This window comes from Hemiscyllium ocellatum, chromosome 50 (assembly GCF_020745735.1).
Source record: "Hemiscyllium ocellatum isolate sHemOce1 chromosome 50, sHemOce1.pat.X.cur, whole genome shotgun sequence".
NCBI classification, from domain to species: domain Eukaryota; kingdom Metazoa; phylum Chordata; class Chondrichthyes; order Orectolobiformes; family Hemiscylliidae; genus Hemiscyllium; species Hemiscyllium ocellatum.
The window spans coordinates 9,540,144-9,562,669 of record NC_083450.1 but is presented as its reverse complement, the minus strand read 5'-3'; the positions used below and the strand labels follow the sequence as shown (position 1 = coordinate 9,562,669).

The window sequence follows — 22,526 nt, the reverse complement described above, 5'->3', positions numbered from 1 at the left end:
CCGGCCCCTCCCCGCGTACACACTCCCCGAATCCCGGCCCCTCCCCGCGTACACACTCCCCGAATCCCGGCCCCTCCCCGCGTACACACTCCCTGAATCCCAGCCCCTCCCTGGCTGAGCATTCCCAGTGGCGTGTGCCCAGCCTGACCTGAAATTCCAGCATGGATTTCCCTCTGTTAGACTCCAGCATGAAGCGGAAGGCACCGATGCCTGTGTTGGATATGTCAGCCTCCTCCTTGCTGCCCTGCGGGTGGGGGACAAACACAGCACAGGGGGCACTGCTCAGCAAATGTGGGTCCATTCCAACGTGGGGAGGGGGGCTGTGCTCTGGGGGCCAGGACGTGGGAAGGGGACGCACGTACCACACACACGATGGGCTGAATGGCCCCCTTCCTACTGGGTGCTGGTGGTATTTACTAGGTCCACACCGACCCCTTGAGCAGTTGCCCCGCCAGACTCATTCCACTCCCCCACTATCCGACATTTACCCCACGTCTGGGTGGCAAAGGTGGCTCAGTGGTTGGCACTGCTGCCTCACGGCACCAGGGACCCGGGTTCTGTTCCACCCTCGGGTCAACAGTCTCTGCAAAATTTGGACATTCTCACCCCCTTGTCTGCGTGGGTTTCCTCCGGGTGCTCCAGTCTCCTCACACATTCCAGGGATGTGCAGGTTAGGGTGGGTTGACCATGGGAAACTGTCCCATATTGTTAGGTGCATTCGCCAAGGGTAAACACAGGGTAGGGAAATGGGTCAGGGTGGGTTACCCTTCGGAGGGTCAGTGGGATTTGTTGGGTCGAAGAGGTTGTTTCCACACGGGAGAGAATTTAACCTAAACGAATCTACCTGCGATTAATGCACCTAACTGACACATCCCTGGGCACTACGGGACAATTTAGCATGGCCAACCCACCCTAACCTGTACACCTATGGACTGTGGGAGGAAACCCACGCAGACACGGGCTAGGGGAGGTGGAGGAATGTACAAGCTGCACACAGACAGTCGCCCCAAGGCTGGGATCGAACCCGGGTCCCTGACGCTGTGCTAACCACTGAGCCACCAGGCCTGCCCCGCGTGTGACTCCCGGCGTTCCTCCCTCCCCCTCACCAAGCATGGCGAGTTGTCCAGAAAAACGGGGCAGCGCGAGCCTGTGGGGTGTCCCAGGAAGGGCGGTCAGGCAGGTGGGTGCACCTCTCACCGTCCCCAGCCCACCCCAGCGCCTGCCCCCTCCCCCCCGCCGGAGTGGTACTCACCTTGAAGGATGCCAGTGCCTCTGACACACTCTTCTCGATGAAGCTGTCGTTGATCCTGCGGGAGGGGTGCTCGTTGAAGACCGAGTTCATCAGGGCAATCTTGGCCGCGCTGCGTCTGCCCTCCGCCTTGGTTGGGCACAGCTGGGAGAGGCAGAAACAACCGGCTCTTTCAGTCACAGCCCCCACAGCAGGAACCCCGCAGCAGACACAGGGGGCACGCGGCACAACTGGCACTGGGTACAGTCAGCACAGCTGGTACTGAGGCACAGCTGTCACCGGGTAGTCAGCACAGCTGGTACTGAGGCACAGCTGGCACTGGGTACAGTCAGCACAGTTGGCACTGAGGCACAGCTGGCACTGGGTACAGTCAGCACAGCTGGCAGAGGTACAGGTGGTACTGGGTACAGTCAGCACAGCTGGATGTGGCACAGCTGGCACTGGGTACAGTCAGCACAGCTGGCACTGGGTACAGTCAGCACAGCTGGCAGAGGTATAGGTGGCACTGGGTACAGTCAGCACAGCTGGCAGAGGTACAGGTGGCACTGAGGCACAGTCAGCACAGCTGGTACTGTGGCACAGGTAGCACAGGGTACAGTCAGCACAGCTGGTACTGAGGCACAGTCAGCACAACTGGTACTTTGGCACAGGTGGTAGTGTGGCACAGGTGGCACTGGGTACAGTCAGCACAGCTGGTACTGAGGCACAGGTGGCACTGGGTACAGTCAGCACAGTTGGCACTGAGGCACAGCTGGCACTGGGTACAGTCAGCACAGCTGGCAGAGGTACAGGTGGTACTGGGTACAGTCAGCACAGCTGGCAGAGGTACAGGTGGCACTGAGGCACAGTCAGCACAGCTGGTACTGTGGCACAGGTAGCACAGGGTACAGTCAGCACAGCTGGTACTGAGGCACAGTCAGCACAACTGGTACTTTGGCACAGGTGGTAGTGTGGCACGGGTGGCACTGGGTACAGTCAGCACAGCTGGTACTGAGGCACAGGTGGTAGTGTGGCACGGGTGGCACTGGGTACAGTCAGCACAGCTGGCACTGGGTACAGTCAGCACAGCTGGCACTGAGGCACAGGTGGCACTGGGTACAGTCAGCACGAGGCACAGCTGGCAGCCCTCCTGTTGGGAAGCAGTCGCTGCCATCAGCTGGGCCTCAGTGGGAGCTCTCAGCGCAGGGAGCCCTGCGGACTCAAGGTCCATTGGCGCGGTAAGCGGGCGCTGTACCTGGAAACTGCCGAAGCAGCTGCCCCCCGGCAGGGTGACGTAGCAGACGTACGGGGGGCTGCTGGAGGGCACCATCTCGTACACCACCAGGGCGCCGTTCCTCAGCTCCGCCCCGCGGCTGTGCTTCATCTGCCAGAACTCCTGCAGGGCCTCGACCACGTTCACTGCCAGGGCCGGAGGGGGAGGGAAGGGAAGGGAACAGAACCGACAGGTCACAACGCTGGCTGGCCATTCTGCCCATCCGACCCGAGTGAGCCCTTTCACAGCTCCTGGTCAGATCCAATCCCCTCGCCAATTCCCTCCATCAGAGCGGCCTCTTCCTTCTCCCCGGACCCCGGACCTCTCGCCGTGGGATCACCTCTCCCCTTTCCCAGCTCACTCGCCTCACCCACCAGGCCGGGGAGTTGCCTGGGAGCGGTGCGGACCCTCCGGAATCCCAGGCTCCGGCACAGCCTGTGGTAGGGGGAAGGGAAAGCTGTTGGACAACCCCATTCCCCCCTGCAGCTCCCCCCTCCCTCACCCAGAGAGGGAGCCCGCGAATCCCGGAAAATTCAGTGGGTCCTGCTCCCGATAACTTGAAGAGTTACCGGAAACATCAGACAATGCAAAGGCTGGGTCTGGAAAAGGATCCCGCGGGCTCCTCCCCTGGTCTCCGGGATAGGACCTCTCTCCCCACGTCAGCCCCTTCGGTCTGAGACATTCCCCCCCCCCCCCCCCCCCCCCAGATTATATGAGCGTCTCTCCCACCCCAGCCCCCACCTCCGACCCGACTGCAATGCTCCGGAACTCCACGTCGGGGAGAAACACGCTCCGTGCGCGAGTTAGCTCGCTGAGCTGGAAGGCTCGTCTTCAGACGTTTGGTCACCACGACAGGGGAACGTCCTCAGAGAGAGAGAGTCGCCGATGGAGCGCTGGTGGGGTGTCCCGCCTCTCGATTCATAGGGGTGGGTTTCTTCGGGTGGGGAGGGTGATGTCACTTCCTGTTCCCTTTCCACAAGGGCAGGAAGTGGCCAGTGCGAATGCCATGCCTGTGGGAATTCTCGTGCGCGTCTCTGTCTCGAGGAGGTGTGGATTCTCCCAGATAAATTGGGGTCTTGTTTTTCTGGATCTATCGACACGACTGAGGGTGGGTCGTGAGTTCTGGTGGCCGGTCGGTGTTCCTGGTGGAAGATTCCTGCTGGTTTTTCTGATGGAGTATCTCTAACATTTCTTGCATGGGTTCTTGTTAGCGACATGAGTTTTGTTGGTGGTATCTAAAGGATTGCAGGGCCTTCTAAGCAGAACTCTTGTCAATGAATACATCCACTTCCATCCTGTTTACCTCCCCCTTGGAATAAAACAAGGAACGACATTGCCCACCTTCAGAAACCAACCCCTATAAACGAAGAAGCCACACGGATCACCATCTGGAGACTCTCACTGACGATGTTATCCAAACATGGTGACGAAACATCTGAAAAAAACCTTCCAGCTCAGCGAGCAACCTTATCATCAACCTGAGCTACAAATCCTCACACAACGTCTTGCTCCCTCAGCTCAGGTCTGCTTTGCCAATCAGGCTAACCCTTTTCCTCGACTCTGTCCTTCCCACGAGCGCTTTTGTAGACCAGGGGCGGGTGGGGGGTGGGGAAAGAGTCTGACGTGATGAATTGTCCCGTAGTGCCCAGGTATCAGTGTCAGTTTGGTACATTAGTCACAGGTAGATTAGTTTAGATTGGACTCCCTCCTGTGAGGAGGCTAGGGGGAGGGTGATGAGGGGGGAGGGTGATGAGGGGGGAGGGTGATGAGGGGGGAGGGTGATGAGGGGGGAGGGTGATGAGGGGGAGGGGAGACGGGGTATGATGGGGATATGGGGGAGACAAGGAGTTGGGGGAAGAGTGACAAGCTGATGGGGATACTTGAGGGGAGGTGGGAGACATGAGCAAGTGAGTGAGCAGAGACAAGTGTAAATGGTGAGGTTGCTGGGGTGGGGGTGGGGGTGGGGGTGGGGGTGGGGTGTGGTGACGGAAGAGGAGAGGGGGAGAAAGGAGTGGGGGGAACAGACGGAGACACAGTGAGGGGAAAGACAGAGCCGAGGCCATGGGGGTGGACGAGTCAAAAGGGCAGAGGAGTGAGACGAGGGAAGGAGGCAAGGGGGGTCAGAGCCAGGAGGGGGGGGGGTGAGTGTGTGAGGGTGTGTGTCTGGGGGTGTGTGTGTGTGAGAGAGGGTGTGTGTCTGGGGTGTGTGTGTGTGTGTGGGGGTGTGTGTCCAGGGGGTGGGGGTGTGTGTGAGGGTGTGTGTCCGGGGGTGTGTGTGTGAGGGTGTGTCCGGGGGGTGGAGGTGTGTGTGAGGGTGTGTGTGTGTGGGTGTGTGTCCGGAGGTGTGTGTGTGTGTGTGTGGGGGGGTGGGGGTGTGTGTGTGGGTGGTGTGTGGGGGGTGTGTGTGGGGGGGGTGTGGGGGTGTGTGTGGGGGGGTGTGTGTGTGGGGGTGTGTGGGTGTGTGTGTGTGGGGGTGTGTGGGGTGTGTGTGGGGGGGTGGTGTGTGGGGGTGGTGTGTGGGGGTGGTGTGTGGGGGTGTGTGTGGGGGTGTGTGTGGGGGTGTGTGGGGGGGTGGGGGTGTGTGTGAGGGTGTGTGTGGGGGTGTGTGTGGGGGGGGTGTGGGGGTGTGTGTGGGGGTGTGTGTGTGGGGGTGTGTGGGGGTGTGTGGGTGTGTGTGTGGGGGTGTGTGTGGGGGTGTGTGGGGGTGTGTGTGTGGGGGTGTGTGTGGGGTGTGTGTGTGGGGGTGTGTGTGGGGTGTGTGGGGGGGGTGTGTGGGGGTGTGTGTCCCGGGGGGTGGGGGGGTGTGTCCCGGGGGGGGTGGGGGGGTGTGTCCCGGGGGGGGTGTGTGTGTGTGGGGGGGTGTGTGTCCAGGGGGTGGGGGTGTGTGTGAGGGTGTGTGTCCGGGGGTGTGTGTGTGAGGGTGTGTCCGGGGGGTGGAGGTGTGTGTGAGGGTGTGTGTGTGTGGGTGTGTGTCCGGGGGGGGTGTGTGTGTGTGTGTGGGGGGGTGGGGGTGTGTGTGAGGGTGTGTGTGGGGGGTGTGTGTGGGGGGGGGTGTGGGGGTGTGTGTGTGGGGGTGTGTGGGGGTGGTGTGTGGGGGTGTGTGTGGGGGGGGTGTGGGGGGGGTGTGGGGGGGGGTGTGGGGGGGTGTGTGTGTGGGGGTGTGTGTGGGGGGGTGGTGTGTGGGGGTGGTGTGTGGGGCTGTGTGTGGGGGTGTGTGTGGGGGTGTGTGTGGGGGTGTGTGTGGGGGTGTGTGTGGGGGTGTGTGTGGGGTGTGTGTGGGGGTGTGTGTGTGGGGGTGTGTGAGGGTGTGTCCGGGGGGTGGAGGTGTGTGTGAGGGTGTGTGTGTGTGGGTGTGTGTGTGTGGGTGTGTGTCCGGGGGTGTGTGTGTGTGTGTGTGGGGGGGGTGGGTGTGTGTGAGGGTGTGTGTGGGGGGTGTGTGTGGGGGTGTGTGGGGGTGGTGTGTGGGGGTGTGTGTGGGGGTGTGTGTGTGGGGGTGTGTGGGGGTGGTGTGTGGGGGTGTGTGTGTGGGGGTGTGTGTGGGGGGGTGTGTGTGGGGGGGGTGTGTGGGGGTGTGTGGGTGGGTGTGTGGGTGGGGGTGTGTGTGTGGGGGTGTGTGTGGGGGTGTGTGTGGGGGGTGTGTGTGGGGGTGTGTGTGGGGGGGGTGTGGGGGGGGGGTGTGTGTGGGGGGGGTGTGGGGGGGTGTGGGGGGGTGTGTGGGGGGGGTGTGTGGGGGGGGTGTGGGGGTGTGTGTGTGGGGGGGGTGTGGGGGGGGTGTGTGTGGGGGGGTGTGTGGGGGGGGTGTGTGGGGGGGGTGTGTGGGGGGGGTGTGGGGGGGGTGTGTGGGGGGTGTGTGTGGGGGGGGTGTGTGGGGGGGGGGTGTGTGGGGTGTGTGTGGGGGGTGTGTGTGTGGGGTGTGGGGGGTGTGTGTGTGGGGGGGGTGTGTGGGGGGGGTGTGTGGGGGGTGTGTGTGGGGGGTGTGTGTGTGGGGTGTGGGGGGTGTGTGTGTGGGGGGGGTGTGTGGGGGGGGGGTGTGTGGGGGGGGTGTGTGGGGGGGGTGTGTGTGGGGGGTGTGTGTGTGGGGTGTGGGGGGTGTGTGTGTGGGGTGTGTTGGGGGGTGTGTGTCCCGGGGGGTGGGGGGGGTGTCCCGGGGGGTGGGGGTGTGTGTGGGGGTGTGTGTCCCGGGGGGTGGGGGTGTGTGAGGGTGTGTGTCCCGGGGGGTGGGGGTGTGTGAGGGTGTGTGTCCCGGGGGGTGGGGGTGTGTGTCCCGGGGGGTGGGGGGGTGTGTCCCGGGGGGTGGGGGGGTGTGTCCCGGGGGGGGGGGGGTGTGTCCCGGGGGGGGGGGGGGTGTGTCCCGGGGGGTGGGGGGGTGTGTCCGGGGGGTGGGGGGGTGTGTCCCGGGGGGGTGGGGGGTGTGTCCCGGGGGTGGGGGTGTGTGTCCCGGGGGGTGGGGGTGTGTGTCCCGGGGGGTGGGGGTGTGTGTCCCGGGGGGTGGGGGTGTGTGTCCCGGGGGGTGGGGGTGTGTGTGGGGGTGTGTGTCCCGGGGGGTGGGGGTGTGTGTCCCGGGGGGTGGGGGTGTGTGTCCCGGGGGGTGGGGGTGATGTACTGACCTCTCCCGTGCCCCTGGGTGTGTTTGGCGAAGCTCCTGACAACCGCCTCCACCGCCTCCCGCAGCACCGCGCGGCCCCGCTCCTCACCCGCGGGCCCGGGCCCGGGGACACCGACACCGACACCGACACCGACAGGCCCCGGCCCCCGGGGGGAGGGGGAGGGGGAGGGGGGGAGGGCGGCTCCGGCTCCGGCTCCGGGCCGACACACTCCATCCCAGAGACAGCCCGAGGGGGGAGTGTCACCCTGATCACCGTCCCCCCGGAACCACACCGCGGGCTCCGGGGAGCAGCCCGGAGCGGTGACCCCGCGGTTTCCGGTCCGCGCTGAGGGCGGCTTCCGGTCTCTCTCTGTCTCACTGAGAGGGAGTGTCACCCTGATCACCGTCCCCCCGGAACCACACCGCGGGGTCCGGGAAGCAGCCCGGAGCGGTGACCCCGCGGTTTCCGGTCCGCGCGGATGGCGGTTACCGGGCTCTCGCTCTGTGTTGTCCCGGTGACGGAGTGAGGGGCCTTGGGGACAGGGGACGGAGAGTGACTGAGGGAGTGGGCCCACAGCCTCCCCCCCGGGCCGCGGGGGTGGGAGTGACGGGGATGACCGGGAGGGGACGCGCTCCCCCCGCCCTCAGCTTCAATGTGGAGGCGGTGGGTCTCGGCAAAGGAGAGACTGTCCCAGCAAGCACCGCGCAGCCGGCCCCGGACTATCCGGTAAATACACCGCCCCCAGATATACACCACACCCCCTACCCGGTAATACACACCCCACCACATATACACCACACCCCTGCCCGGTAATATACACCCCCAGCACATATACACCACACTCCCAACCCGGTAATATACACCCCCCGCCACATATACACCACACCCCCTACCCGGTAATACACACCCCCACCACATATACACCACACCCCTACCCGGTAATACACACCCCCACCACATATACACCACACCCCCTACCCGGTAATACACACCCCCACCACATATACACCACACCCCTACCCGGTAATATACACCCCCACCACATATACACCACACCCCCCACCACATATACACCACACCCCCTACCCGGTAATACACACCCCCACCACATATACACCACACCCCTACCCGGTAATACACCCCCCCACCACATATACACCACACCCCCTACCCGGTAATACACACCCCCACCACATATACACCACACCCCCTACCCGGTAATACACACCCCCACCACATATACACCACACCCCCTACCCGGTAATACACACCCCCACCACATATACACCACACCCCCTACCCGGTAATACACACCCCCACCACATATACACCACACCCCCTACCCGGTAATATACACCCCCACCACATATACACCACACCCCCTACCCGGTAATACACACCCCCACCACATATACACCACACCCCCTACCCGGTAATACACACCCCCACCACATATACACCACACCCCCTACCCGGTAATACACACCCCCACCACATATACACCACACCCCCTACCCGGTAATACACACCACACCACATATACACCACACCCCCTACCCAGTAATACACACCCCCACCACATATACACCACACCCCCTACCCGGTAATACACACCCCCACCACATATACACCACACCCCCTACCCGGTAATACACACCACACCACATATACACCACACCCCCTACCCGGTAATACACACCACACCACATATACACCACACCCCCTACCCGGTAATACACACCCCCACCACATATACACCACACCCCCTACCCGGTAATATACACCCCCAGCACATATACACCACACTCCCAACCCGGTAATATACACCCCCCGCCACATATACACCACACCCCCTACCCGGTAATATACACCCCCACCACATATAAACCACACCCCCTACCCGGTAATATACACCCCCGACACATATACACCACACCCCCTACCCGGTAATACACACCCCCGCCACATATACACCACACCCCCTACCCGGTAATACACACCCCCACCACATATACACCACACCCCCTACCCGGTAATACACACCCCCACCACATATACACCACACCCCCTACCCGGTAATACACACCCCCACCACATATACACCACACCCCTACCCGGTAATACACACCCCCACCACATATACACCACACCCCTACCCGGTAATATACACCCCCACCACATATACACCACACCCCCCACCACATATACACCACACCCCCTACCCGGTAATATACACCCCCACCACATATACACCACACCCCCTACCCGGTAATACACACCCCCACCACATATACACCACACCCCCTACCCGGTAATACACCCCACCACATATACACCACACCCCTACCCGGTAATACACACCACACCACATATACACCACACCCCCTACCCAGTAATACACCCCACCACATATACACCACACCCCCTACCTGGTAATACACACCACACCACATATACACCACACCCCCTACCCAGTAATACACCCCACCACATATACACCACACCCCCTACCCGGTAATACACACCCCCACCACATATACACCACACCCCCTACCCGGTAATATACACCCCCACCACATATACACCACACCCCTACCCGGTAATATACACCCCCACCACATATACACCACACCCCTACCCGGTAATATACACCCCCACCACATATACACCACACCCCCTACCTGGTAATACACACCCCCACCACATATACACCACACCCCCTACCCGGTAATATACACCCCCACCACATATACACCACACCCCCTACCTGGTAATACACACCACACCACATATACACCACACCCCCTACCTGGTAATACACACCACACCACATATACACCACACCCCCTACCCGGTAATACACACCACACCACATATACACCACACCCCCTACCTGGTAATACACACCCCCACCACATATACACCACACCCCCTACCCGGTAATATACACCCCCCACCACATATACACCACACCCCCTACCTGGTAATACACACCACACCACATATACACCACACCCCCTACCCAGTAATACACCACACCACATATACCCCACACCCCCTACCCGGTAATACACACCACACCACATATACACCACACCCCCTACCCGGTAATATACACCCCCGACACATATACACCACACCCCCTACCCGGTAATACACACCACACCTCATATACACCACACCCCCTACCTGGTAATATACACCCCCACCACATATACACCACACCCCCTACCCGGTAATATACACCCCCCACCACATATACACCACACCCCTACCCGGTAATACACCCCCCCCCACCACATATACACCACACCCCCTACCCGGTAATATACACCCCCATCACATATAGACCACACCCCCTACCCGGTAATATACACACCCCGCCACATATACACCACACCCCCTACCCGGTAATATACACCCCCTGCCACATATACACCACACCCCCTACCCGGTAATATACACCCCCCGCCATATATACACCACACCCCCTACCTGGTAATACACACCACACCACATATACACCACAACCCCTACCCAGTAATATACACCCCCTGCCACATATACACCACAACCCCTACCCAGTAATATACACCCCCTGCCACATATACCCCACACCCCCTACCCGGTAATACACACCACACCACATATACACCACACCCCCTACCCGGTAATATACACCCCCGACACATATACACCACACCCCCTACCCGGTAATACACACCACACCTCATATACACCACACCCCCTACCTGGTAATATACACCCCCACCACATATACACCACACCCCCTACCCGGTAATATACACCCCCCACCACATATACACCACACCCCCTACCCGGTAATACACCCCCCCCCACCACATATACACCACACCCCCTACCCGGTAATATACACCCCCATCACATATAGACCACACCCCCTACCCGGTAATATACACACCCCGCCACATATACACCACACCCCCTACCCGGTAATATACACCCCCTGCCACATATACACCACACCCCCTACCCGGTAATATACACCCCCACCACATATACACCACAACCCCTACCCAGTAATATACACCCCCCGCCATATATACACCACACCCCCTACCTGGTAATACACACCACACCACATATACACCACAACCCCTACCCAGTAATATACACCCCCTGCCACATATACACCACACCCCCTACCCGGTAATATACACCCCCCACCACATATACACCACAACCCCTACCCGGTAATATACACCCTCTGCCACATATACACCACACCCCTACCCGGTAATATACACCACACCACATATACACCACACACCCTACCCGGGAATATACACGCCCACCACATATACACCACACCCCCTACCCGGTAATACACACCACACCACATATACACCACACTACCTACCCAGTAATACACACCCCCCACCACATATACACCACACCCCCTACCCGGTAATACACACCCCCACCACATATACACCACACCCCCTACCCGGTAATACACACCACACCACATATACACCACACCCCCTACCCGGTAATACACACCACACCACATATACACCACACCCCTACCCGGTAATATACACCCCCCAGCACATATACACCACACCCCCTACCCGGTAATACACCCCCCCACCACATATACACCACACCCCTGCCCGGTAATATACACCCCCCAGCACATATACACCACACCCCCTACCCGGTAATACACACCCCCCACCACATATACACCACACCCCCTACCCGGTAATATACACCCCCATCACATATAGACCACACCCCCTACCCGGTAATATACACCCCCATCACGTATACACCACACCCCCTACCCGTTAATATTCACCCCCCCACCACATATACACCACACCCCTACCCGGTAATATACACCCCCATCACGTATACACCACACCCCCTACCCGTTAATATACACCCCCCCACCACATATACACCACACCCCCGACCTGCTAATATACACCCCCACCCCATATACACCACACCCCCTACCCGGTAATACACACCCCCCACCACATATACACCACACCCCCTACCCGGTAATACACACCCCCACCACATATACACCACACCCCCTACCCGGTAATATACACCCCCATCACATATAGACCACACCCCCTACTTGGTAATATACACCCCCCACCACATATACACCACATCCCCTACCCGGTAATATACACCCCCATCACATATAGACCACAACCCCTACCCGGTAATACACAACCCCACCACATATAAACCACACCCCCTACCGGTAATATACACCCCCCACCACATATACACCACACCCCCTACCCGGTAATACACACCCCCACCACATATAAACCACACCCCCTACCCAGTAATATACACCCCCCGCCACATATACACCACACCCCCACCCGGTAATATACACCCTCACCACATATACACCACACCCCTACCCGGTAATATACACACCCACCACATATACACCACACCCCTACCCGGTAATATACACCCCCCGCCACATATACACCACACCCCCTACCCGGTAATATACACACCCCCACATATACACCACACCCCCTACCCGGTAATATACACCCCCCACCACATATATACCACACCCCTTACCTGGTAATACACCCCCACCACATATAAACCACACCCCCTACCCGGTAATATACACCCCCCCACCACATATACACCACACCCCCAACCCGGTAATATACACACCCCCACCACATATACACCACACCCCCTACCCAGTAATATACACCCCCCGCCATATATACACCACACCCCCTACCCGGTAATATACACCCCCCGCCACATATACACCACACCACCTACCCGGGAATATACACCCCCCGCCACATATACACCACACCCCTACCCGGTAATACACCACCCCACACCCGGTAATAATACCCCCCACATCTGGTAATAACTCCCCCCCCACACCCGGTAATAACACCCCCCACACCCAGTAATAACACCCCCCCCCCACACCCGGTAATAACACCCCCCCACACCCAGTAATAACACCCCCCCACACCCGGTAATAACACCCCCCCACACCCAGTAATAACACCCCCCCCCCCCCACACCCGGTAATAACACCCCCCCCCCACACCCGGTAATAACAATCCCCACACCTGGTAATAACACCCCCCCACACACAGCCCTCCCCCCAACACACACACACACACCCACACACCCCACACACAGTCCACGTGGAAAGGGAGGGTCTGCTCTGGGAGTGTGCGAGGGCTCTCAGGCCGGGTGTGTGGGGGCGGTGGGTTCACTCTGACCCTCTGCCTGTCTCAGTCCCTCGAGCTGAAGGCCGTCCCTCTGCAGACTGGGGAAGAGGCTGAGTACATGTTGGCGTTGAAACAGGAACTGCGGGGAGCCATGAGGAACCTGCCGTACTACGTCAGGCCTGCTGCACCCAAGAAAGGTACCGTTAGGGTCGGGCATAGGGAGGGTGGGGGGGTGCCGTTACCCCCGCCCCAGCCTCCTCCAGCGCTCCCATCTCTCCCAGCCCTCCCTGCCTGTCCGAACCCCATGCTGCCCTGCCCTGAGGTAGCGATCATTACATTCGCTGGTTAATGTCGATTGGAGGTTTATTGGGGGTTGGGGTGATCGTACTTTCAAAGCCGGGGGGGAGTGATGATTAATTCAGTCCCGGGGAGAGGGGGGAGTGACGGTTAATTCAGTCCCGGGGAGAGGGGGGAGTGACGGTTAATTCAGTCCCAGGGAGGGGGGGGAGTGACGGTTAATTCAGTCCCGGGGAGAGGGGGGAGTGACGGTTAATTCAGTCCCGGGGAGAGGGGGGAGTGACGGTTAATTCAGTCCCGGGGAGAGGGGGGAGTGACGGTTAATTCAGTCCCGGGGAGGGGGAGTGACGGTTAATTCAGTCCCGGGGAGAGGGGGGAGTGACGGTTAATTCAGTCCCGGGGAGAGGGGGGAGTGACGGTTAATTCAGTCCCGGGGAGAGGGGGGAGTGACGGTTAATTCAGTCCCGGGGAGAGGGGGGAGTGACGGTTAATTCAGTCCCGGGGAGGGGGAGTGACGGTTAATTCAGTCCCGGGGAGGGGGAGTGACGGTTAATTCAGTCCCGGGGACGGGGGAGGGGGGAGTGATGGTTATTTCAGTCTCAGGGAGGGGGGGAGTGATGGTTAATTCAGTCCCGGGGTGAGGGGGGAGTGACGGTTAATTCAGTCCCAGGGAGGGGGGGGAGTGACGGTTAATTCAGTCCCGGGGAGAGGGGGGAGTGACGGTTAATTCAGTCCCGGGGTGGGGTGTGTGTGACAGTAAATTCAGTCCCGGGGGGGGGGTGTGACAGTGATTTCAGTCCCTGAGGGGGGGGGGGTGTGAGACAGTGATTTCAGTCCCTGAGGGGGGGGTGTGTGACAGTGATTTCAGTCCCTGAGGGGGGGGGGGTGTGACAGTGATTTCAGTCCCTGAGGGGGGGGGGGGGTGTGACAGTGATTTCAGTCCCTCGGGGGGGAGGGTGTGTGACAGTGATTTCAGTCCCTGAGGGGGGAGTGTGACAGTGATTTCAGTCCCTGAGCGGGTGTGTGTGACAGTGATTTCAGTCCCTGAGGGGGGGGGGGGGTGTGACAGTGATTTCAGTCCCTGAGGGGGGTGTGTGTGACAGTGATTTCAGTCCCTGAGCGGGGGAGGGGTGTGACAGTGATTTCAGTCCCTGAGGGGGGGAGGGTGTGACAGTGATTTCAGTCCCTGGGGGGGGGGGGGGTGACAGTGATTTCAGTCCCTGAGGGGGTGTGTGTGTGTGTGACAGTGATTTCAGTCCCTGAGGGGGGGGGTGTGACAGTGATTTCAGTCCCTGAGGGGGGGGGGGGGGTGACAGTGATTTCAGTCCCTGAGGGGGGGGGCGGTGTGTGACAGTGATTTCAGTCCCTGAGGGGGGGGGTGTGACAGTGATTTCAGTCCCTGAGGGGGGGGTGTGACAGTGATTTCAGTCCCTGAGGGTGTGTGTGACAGTGATTTCAGTCCCTGAGCGGGTGTGTGTGACAGTGATTTCAGTCCCTGAGGGGGGGGTGTGTGACAGTGATTTCAGTCCCTGAGGGGGGTGTGTGACAGTGATTTCAGTCCCTGAGGGGGGGGGGGGTGTGACAGTGATTTCAGTCCCTGAGGGGGGGGTGTGACAGTGATTTCAGTCCCTGAGGGGGGGGGGTGTGTGACAGTGATTTCAGTCCCTGAGGGGGGTGTGTGTGACAGTGATTTCAGTCCCTGAGAGGGGTGTGTGTGACAGTGATTTCAGTCCCTGAGGGGGGGTGTGTGTGACAGTGATTTCAGTCCCTGAGGGGTGTGTGTGACAGTGATTTCAGTCCCTGAGGGGGGGGGGGGGTGTGACAGTGATTTCAGTCCCTGAGAGGGGTGTGTGTGACAGTGATTTCAGTCCCTGAGGGGTGTGTGTGTGTGACAGTGATTTCAGTCCCTGAGGGGGGGGGTGTGTGACAGTGATTTCAGTCCCTGAGAGGGGTGTGTGTGACAGTGATTTCAGTCCCTGAGGGGGTGTGTGTGACAGTGATTTCAGTCCCTCGGGGGGGAGGGTGTGTGACAGTGATTTCAGTCCCTGAGGGGGGTGTGTGACAGTGATTTCAGTCCCTGAGGGGGGGGGGGGGGTGACAGTGATTTCAGTCCCTGAGGGGGGTGTGTGTGACAGTGATTTCAGTCTCTGAGGGGGGTGTGTGACAGTGATTTCAGTCCCTGAGGGGGGTGTGTGTGTGTGACAGTGATTTCAGTCCCTGAGGGGGGTGTGTGACAGTGATTTCAGTCCCTGAGGGGGGGGTGTGACAGTGATTTCAGTCCCTCGGGGGGGAGGGTGTGTGACAGTGATTTCAGTCCCTGAGGGGGGTGTGTGACAGTGATTTCAGTCCCTGAGGGGGGGGGGTGTGACAGTGATTTCAGTCCCTGAGGGGGGTGTGTGTGACAGTGATTTCAGTCTCTGAGGGGGGTGTGTGACAGTGATTTCAGTCCCTGAGGGGGGGGTGTGTGTGTGACAGTGATTTCAGTCCCTGAGGGGGGTGTGTGACAGTGATTTCAGTCCCTGAGAGGGGTGTGTGTGACAGTGATTTCAGTCCCTGAGGGGGGGTGTGTGACAGTGATTTCACTCCCTGAGAGGGGTGTGTGTGACAGTGATTTCAGTCCCTGAGGGGGGTGTGTGACAGTGATTTCAGTCCCTGAGGGGGGGGTGTGTGACAGCGATTTCAGTCCCTGAGGGGGGTGTGTGACAGTGATTTCAGTCCCTGAGGGGGTGTGTGTGTGTGACAGTGATTTCAGTCCCTGAGAGGGGTGAGTGTGACAGTGATTTCAGTCCCTGAGGGGGGGTGTGTGACAGTGATTTCACTCCCTGAGAGGGGTGTGTGTGACAGTGATTTCAGTCCCTGAGAGGGGTGAGTGTGACAGTGATTTCAGTCCCTGAGGGGGGGTGTGTGACAGTGATTTCACTCCCTGAGAGGGGTGTGTGTGACAGTGATTTCAGTCCCTGAGGGGGGGGTGTGTGTGACAGTGATTTCAGTCCCTGAGGGGGGTGTGTGACAGTGATTTCAGTCCCTGAGAGGGGTGTGTGTGACAGTGATTTCAGTCCCTGAGGGGGGTGTGTGTGTGACAGTGATTTCAGTCCCTGAGGGGGTGTGTGTGACAGTGATTTCACTCCCTGAGGGGGGTGTGTGTGTGACAGTGATTTCAGTCCCTGAGGGGGTGTGTGTGTGTGACAGTGATTTCACTCCCTGAGGGGGGGGGGGTGTGACAGTGATTTCAGTCCCTGAGAGGGGTGTGTGTGACAGTGATTTCACTCCCTGAGGGGTGTGTGTGTGTGTGACAGTGATTTCAGTCCCTGAGGGGGGGGTGTGACAGTGATTTCACTCCCTGAGGGGGGGGGGTGTGTGACAGTGATTTCACTCCCTGAGGGGGGGTGTGTGACAGTGATTTCAGTCCCTGAGAGGGGTGTGTGTGACAGTGATTTCAGTCCCTGAGGGGGGTGTGTGACAGTGATTTCAGTCCCTGAGGGGGGTGTGTGACAGTGATTTCAGTCCCTGGGCAGGTTGAGGGTGGGGTGGTTATCCAGGGCTGGGTGGTACAAACTCACTGGCCAAATGAGCTTTTATTTCCTCAGATATCGAGCGTTATTCTGACAAATACCAGGCGTCCGGACCAACAGACAACACCATTGAATGGAACCCTGGTGCGTGACTCAGCCCCGAATGTTTGATTCTGTTAGTGCACTGTTGTTTTTCCCAGTGTTTACATACAACCAATCTCTCTGACCTGAACCACACCCCCAAAGTGATCATCTCTGTCCCGTCGACGTTGTCACTCTGTGTTTTCCTGTATTTTCTATCCCTGTCCAACATCCCCCCCTTGTCTGACCTTCCATCTTCACCCTGTCTCGGTTGGTATAATGCTGTCCTCATCCACACACACAGTCTCACACACATTTTCTCTCTCATTTACACACTTTCTCATTCACTCACTCACCCTCTTTCTCACACACACACACGCGCACACACACACACACACACACACACACACTCTATTTCTCTCACTCACTTACACACTTCCTCTCACTCACTTTCTCACCCACTCACTCACACCCTTTCTCTCTCTAACTCACTCTCTCACACACACTAATTCACTCACACACACTTTCTCTCTCTCACACTTTCACTCACTCACTCATACGCTCCCTCTCTCACACATGCACTCTCACAAATACTCTCTCACACACACTCTCTCGCTCACATCCACACTTTCTCTCTCACTCACTCTCACACCCTTTCTCTCTCTGACTCACTGTTACACACACACTCACTCATTCTCACACACACTCATTCACTCAAACACACACTTTCACTCACATTCTCTCACACACACACTCACATATACTCTCTCTCACACACACATACACTCGTTCCCTCACACTCACATATACTCTCTCACATGCCCTCTTTTTCTCTCACATACTCTCATATGCTCTCTCACACACACACTTTCACACATACTCTTTCACAAATTCTCTCTCTCACTCGCACACACTCATACTCTCTCTCACACACACACACACTCTCACACACACAGTCTCTCTCTCTATCTCTCACACACACACACACAGAGTCTCTCTCTCTCTCTCACACGCGCGCGCACGCACACACACACACATTCTCTCTCTCACACACACACACACTCTCTCTCTCACACACACACACTCTCTCTCTCACACACACACACACACACACTCTCTCTCTCACACACACACACACACACACACTCTCTCTCTCTCACACACACACAGAGCAGGGGTGGGGTGGGGGGGGGGGAAATAAGAGGCTCCTTCTCAGGATGGTAGCTGGTGATGAGTGGTGTCCCACAGGGGGCTCAGTGTTGGGACCGATCTCGGTGAAGGGACTGAGGGCCCTCTGTCTCAGTTTGTGGATGATATAAAGAGAGGTCGTGGGACAGGTAGCATTGAGGAGGGGGAGAGGCTGCAGAAGGATCTGGACAGGTTCGGAGAGTGGGTGAAGAAGTGACAGATGGACTACAATGTGGGAAAGTATGGGGTCATGCACTTTGTCGGAGGACGAGAGGCAGAGAGGCATGGTCTTTCCCCCTTCTCTCTCTCTCGCTCTCTTCACCCCCCCCCCCTCTCTGTCACACTCTCTCTTCCCCCGTATCTCTCTCTTTCTCTCCCCCCTTCTCTTTCTCACTCTATCCCACTCTCTCTGTCTCTGTGTGTGTCTCTCTCTCTCTTCCTCCTCTCTTGCTCTCTCTCTCTCTCTCTCTCCCCCTTCCCCATCTTTCTCTCTCTCTCTCTCTCTCTTCCCCCTCGTCCCTTTCTCTTTCTCTCTCTCTCTCTCTCTCTATCTCTATCTCTTCCCCCTTCTTTCTCTGTCCCTGTCTCTCTCGCACCATCTCTCTCTCCCTCAGTCTCTCTTTCTCTATCTCTCTTCCTCCCTTTCATTGTCTCTCTTACCCCCCTTTCTTTCTCTCTCTATCTTTGTCTCTCTCTCTCTCTCTCCTTCCCCCCTTCTCTCTCTCTTTCTCTGTCTCCCCCGCCCCGCTCTCTCTCTGTCTCTCTCTCTCTCCTTCTCCCCCCCCCTTACTCTCTGTGCCTATCTGTCTCTCTCTCTCTCTCTCTCTGTCTTCCCCCCCTTCTCTCTCTTTCTCTGTCTCCCCAGCCCCCCCCCTCTCTCTCTCTCTCTGTCTTCCCCCCTTCTCTCTCTCTCTCTCTGTCTCCCCCCCGCCCCTCTCTCTGTCTGCCTGTCTGTCTCCTTCTCCCCCCACTTACTCTCTGTGCCTATCTGTCTGTCTGTCTCTCTCTCTGTCTTCCCCCCCTTCTCTCTCTCTTTCTCTGTCTCCCCATCCGCACACCCCCCTCCCGCCTCTCTCTCTCTCTCTCTCTTTCTCTCTCTCTCTAAACTCCTGATGTTTCTAAAGGGGTTTCAGTCTCCTGCCTGATATCCCGACGCCGGGCCCTGGATCAGTTTCCCTCAGGAATGCCGACCTGTTGGAGATGCCCAATTACTTGTGGGACATCGTTGCCGGGCGCTCTTTCTGAGGCCCACAAAAGCTGAACCATATTTGGTGCTGACAACAGAGTGCTTTTCAAGAAATATGTTAAGAGTCGCTGTGTTCATAGAATAGAATCCCTGCAGTGCAGTCACAGGCCATTCAGCCCATACTAACCCTCCGAAGAGCATCCCACTCCCCCTCCCGGCTAACCTGCACATCCCTGGGCACTATGGGACAATTTAGCATGGCCAATCCACCCTAACCTGCACATCCCTGGGCACTATGGGACAATTTAGCATGGCCAATCCACCCTAACCTGCACATCCCTGGGCATTGTGGGACAACTCAGGGCATCATCCATGTCGTTGGCCTCAATTCGACACCAGTTCCTTTCACAATGTGACCGTAAATCCCAGGGGAACACCCTTGGCAGGTTACACAAGGATCATGTGGAATCGCAGCAAGCACACTTACCGGCACAGACCCGGGAGTGCGCTAGTTGGTGGGACGTTCTGAGGTACACCCGATGGAGGAGCTTTTGCCCGGAACGTCGGTTTTTTTCCCCGCTCCTCGGACGCTGCCTGAACTGCTCGTGGTTTTCCGGCCCCCGCTCTAACCTCCAGCGTCTGCAGGACCTGCTTCCAGCGAGGGGGTTACATCTCGCTGCACTCAACCCTGACCAAGCGAGACCTCAGGGCTGGAAATGTGTCGCTGGAAAAGCGCGGCAGGTCAGGCAGCATCCGAGGAGCAGGAGGGTCGACTTTTCGGGGCATGAGCCCTTCTTCAGGAATGAGGAGAGTGTCCCCTCCAGGCTGAGATAGAAGTGAGGGAGGAGGGAGTTGTGGGAGGAGCGTTGGTCCCTCCTCCCTACCTTTTATCTCAGCCTGCTGGACACACTCTCCTCATTCCTGAGGAAGGGCTCGTGCCCCGAAACGTCGACCCTCCTGCTCCTCGGATGCTGCCTGACCTGCCGCGCTTTTCCAGCAACACATTTCCAGCTCTGATCTCCAGCATCTGCAGTCCACTACTGTCTCCCAGCGAGACATCAGCATCCCTCACAAAAATTCCTGTCACTAACAACAAAACTCCTCCGAAAATCGATGTCAAAGCTCATAGGAGGGGATAGAAACGAGGGGTGGGGGGGATTAGCGATGTCACCGTTCGCTGTATTCACGGTGTAAGTACATCGCGGTATTCAAGGGGGGGGGGGCAAGTTTTACTGGTTTTTCAAGCGCCTGTTGATGAGCGGCCGTGTTAACGCAGCGTTTGCTGGGCTTTAGAGCAGTCGCAGCACCGTTTCTTCAAAGGCAAGGCCCCTGCCCTTGCGTGATGGACTAGGCCAGAGCCCTCAAACGCTTCCAAGTGGGTAACCCAGATCCTCACGCTGCTCATCGTTTGAAGCAAGTGTGCAGCGGATATCCCGGGAGGGAATCAGCCGGTTCAACAACTTCGTTTTCAACAAAACAAGAGTTTATTTCCACGATGGCTGGATGGAACACAGAAGTTCCCGTTCAGGAGCAGATGGAAAGGCCCTGCGGGGGGAGAATTGATGTTCTGGGTGTTCCCTGAACATGGAGACGCAGGTCGGGAGCGTCGTCAGGAAGGTGTATGGCCCGCTTCCCTTCTTCGGACGGGGTGTTGAGGGTCAGCGTTGGCAGGTCATGTCCCAGTCGTATCGGAGTTCGGTTTGGCCGCGTTTCGGGACACGGCGGACAGTTCCGGTCGCCCGGTTACCGAGAGGATGTGGCCGCTTTGGAGAGGGTGAGGAGGAGGTTCACCAGGATGTTGCCTGGGAACGGAGGACGCTCGCTATGAAGAGAGGGTGGGTCGATCAGGATTACTTTCATCAGGAGGACAGAGGTTCGGGGAGGGGAACCTGATAGAGGTCGACAAAATCCTGAGGGGGATAGACGAGACTTTTCCCCAGAGCGGGGGACTCAGTTCCGAGGGGTCACGAGTTCACCGTGAGAGGGGAAAGGTTGAGGGGAGATATGTGTGGGAAGGTCTTCAGGCAGAGGGTGCTGGGTGCCTGGAATGCGTTGCCAGTGGAGGTGGGAATGAGAGCGTCATTCAAGGGCTCATGCCCCGAAACGTCGATTCTCCTGCTCCCCGGATGCTGCCTGACCTGCTGCGCTTTTCCAGCCCCGCTCTCACCTCCAGCGTCTGCACTTCTGCCTCCTTTAAGGTGGACCGGGGACTTGAAAGCTTCCGGCCTGAAGCAGGATCTGTCAGCCCTTATCAAACAGGCCCAGAAACCCTTCCCCTCCTTCCTCAGAGTGTGTGTCGCTTCCACCCTCTCTGAGAGAAACCACGGACAGCGTAACCTTGTTAAAGGAGCAGCCGACAATGAGCAAACGGAAGAGAGGGAACGCCAGGAAATAGAAGCAGCGGGAGGCCATTCAGCCCCTTCCGTTAGCTCTACCCCTCAAACAGATCGGGCCCGACTTGCTTTAGTGGTGCCTTTTTTTAATGCACCGTCTCCAAATCCTTCCATCCTGTCCGTGACGATCAGCCTCCATCTTGGACACTCCGAGACTCTGGGAGGGCAGGGGGAGGGAGTTACAAAGGTGGTCTGGAGGGGTGATGGATATCGAGGGAGTTTCCTTACTCCAAGAGGAGCGGGGGGGGGTGGGTGGGGGGGTGGAACGGCCGTCCCGCAACAGGAGGAGACGCGCCAGATTTAGGCACCTTAAAATGGCCGTCGGACGGACCGATGTGGAGGAAAACGGGATGGGTGGGCTTCAGATCGGTTCCATCGGCGCACAACGACGATGGGCCGAAGGGCCTGGGCTGTGCTGTCCCATTCTCAATCCAAAATGGCTGACCCCCCCACCTTCCGCCAAGGGGTTTGGCTTGCTCCCGGAGATCTTGAGAAGCCGGTGGGTGGGGGCCTCGCCAACGCGTCGTACCCCGGGGCGGGCGC

The 22,526-nt window shown here is 58.5% G+C and overlaps 1 protein-coding gene across 1 annotated transcript; it reads right to left on the bottom strand.

The window, feature by feature from the left end:
- Positions 1-145: 145 nt before the first annotated feature.
- Positions 146-20,995, bottom strand: LOC132805548 (LIX1-like protein; the record flags this gene model as incomplete). The annotated part of the gene is made up of 5 exons (XM_060820659.1): positions 20,863-20,995; positions 7,109-7,729; positions 2,484-2,647; positions 1,253-1,393; positions 146-244 (listed from the first exon to the last, which is right to left on the bottom strand). Coding segments are annotated over exons 1-5 (1,158 nt in total), but the record flags the coding sequence as incomplete, so codon positions are not given.
- Between the last annotated feature and the right edge of the window lie 1,531 nt (positions 20,996-22,526).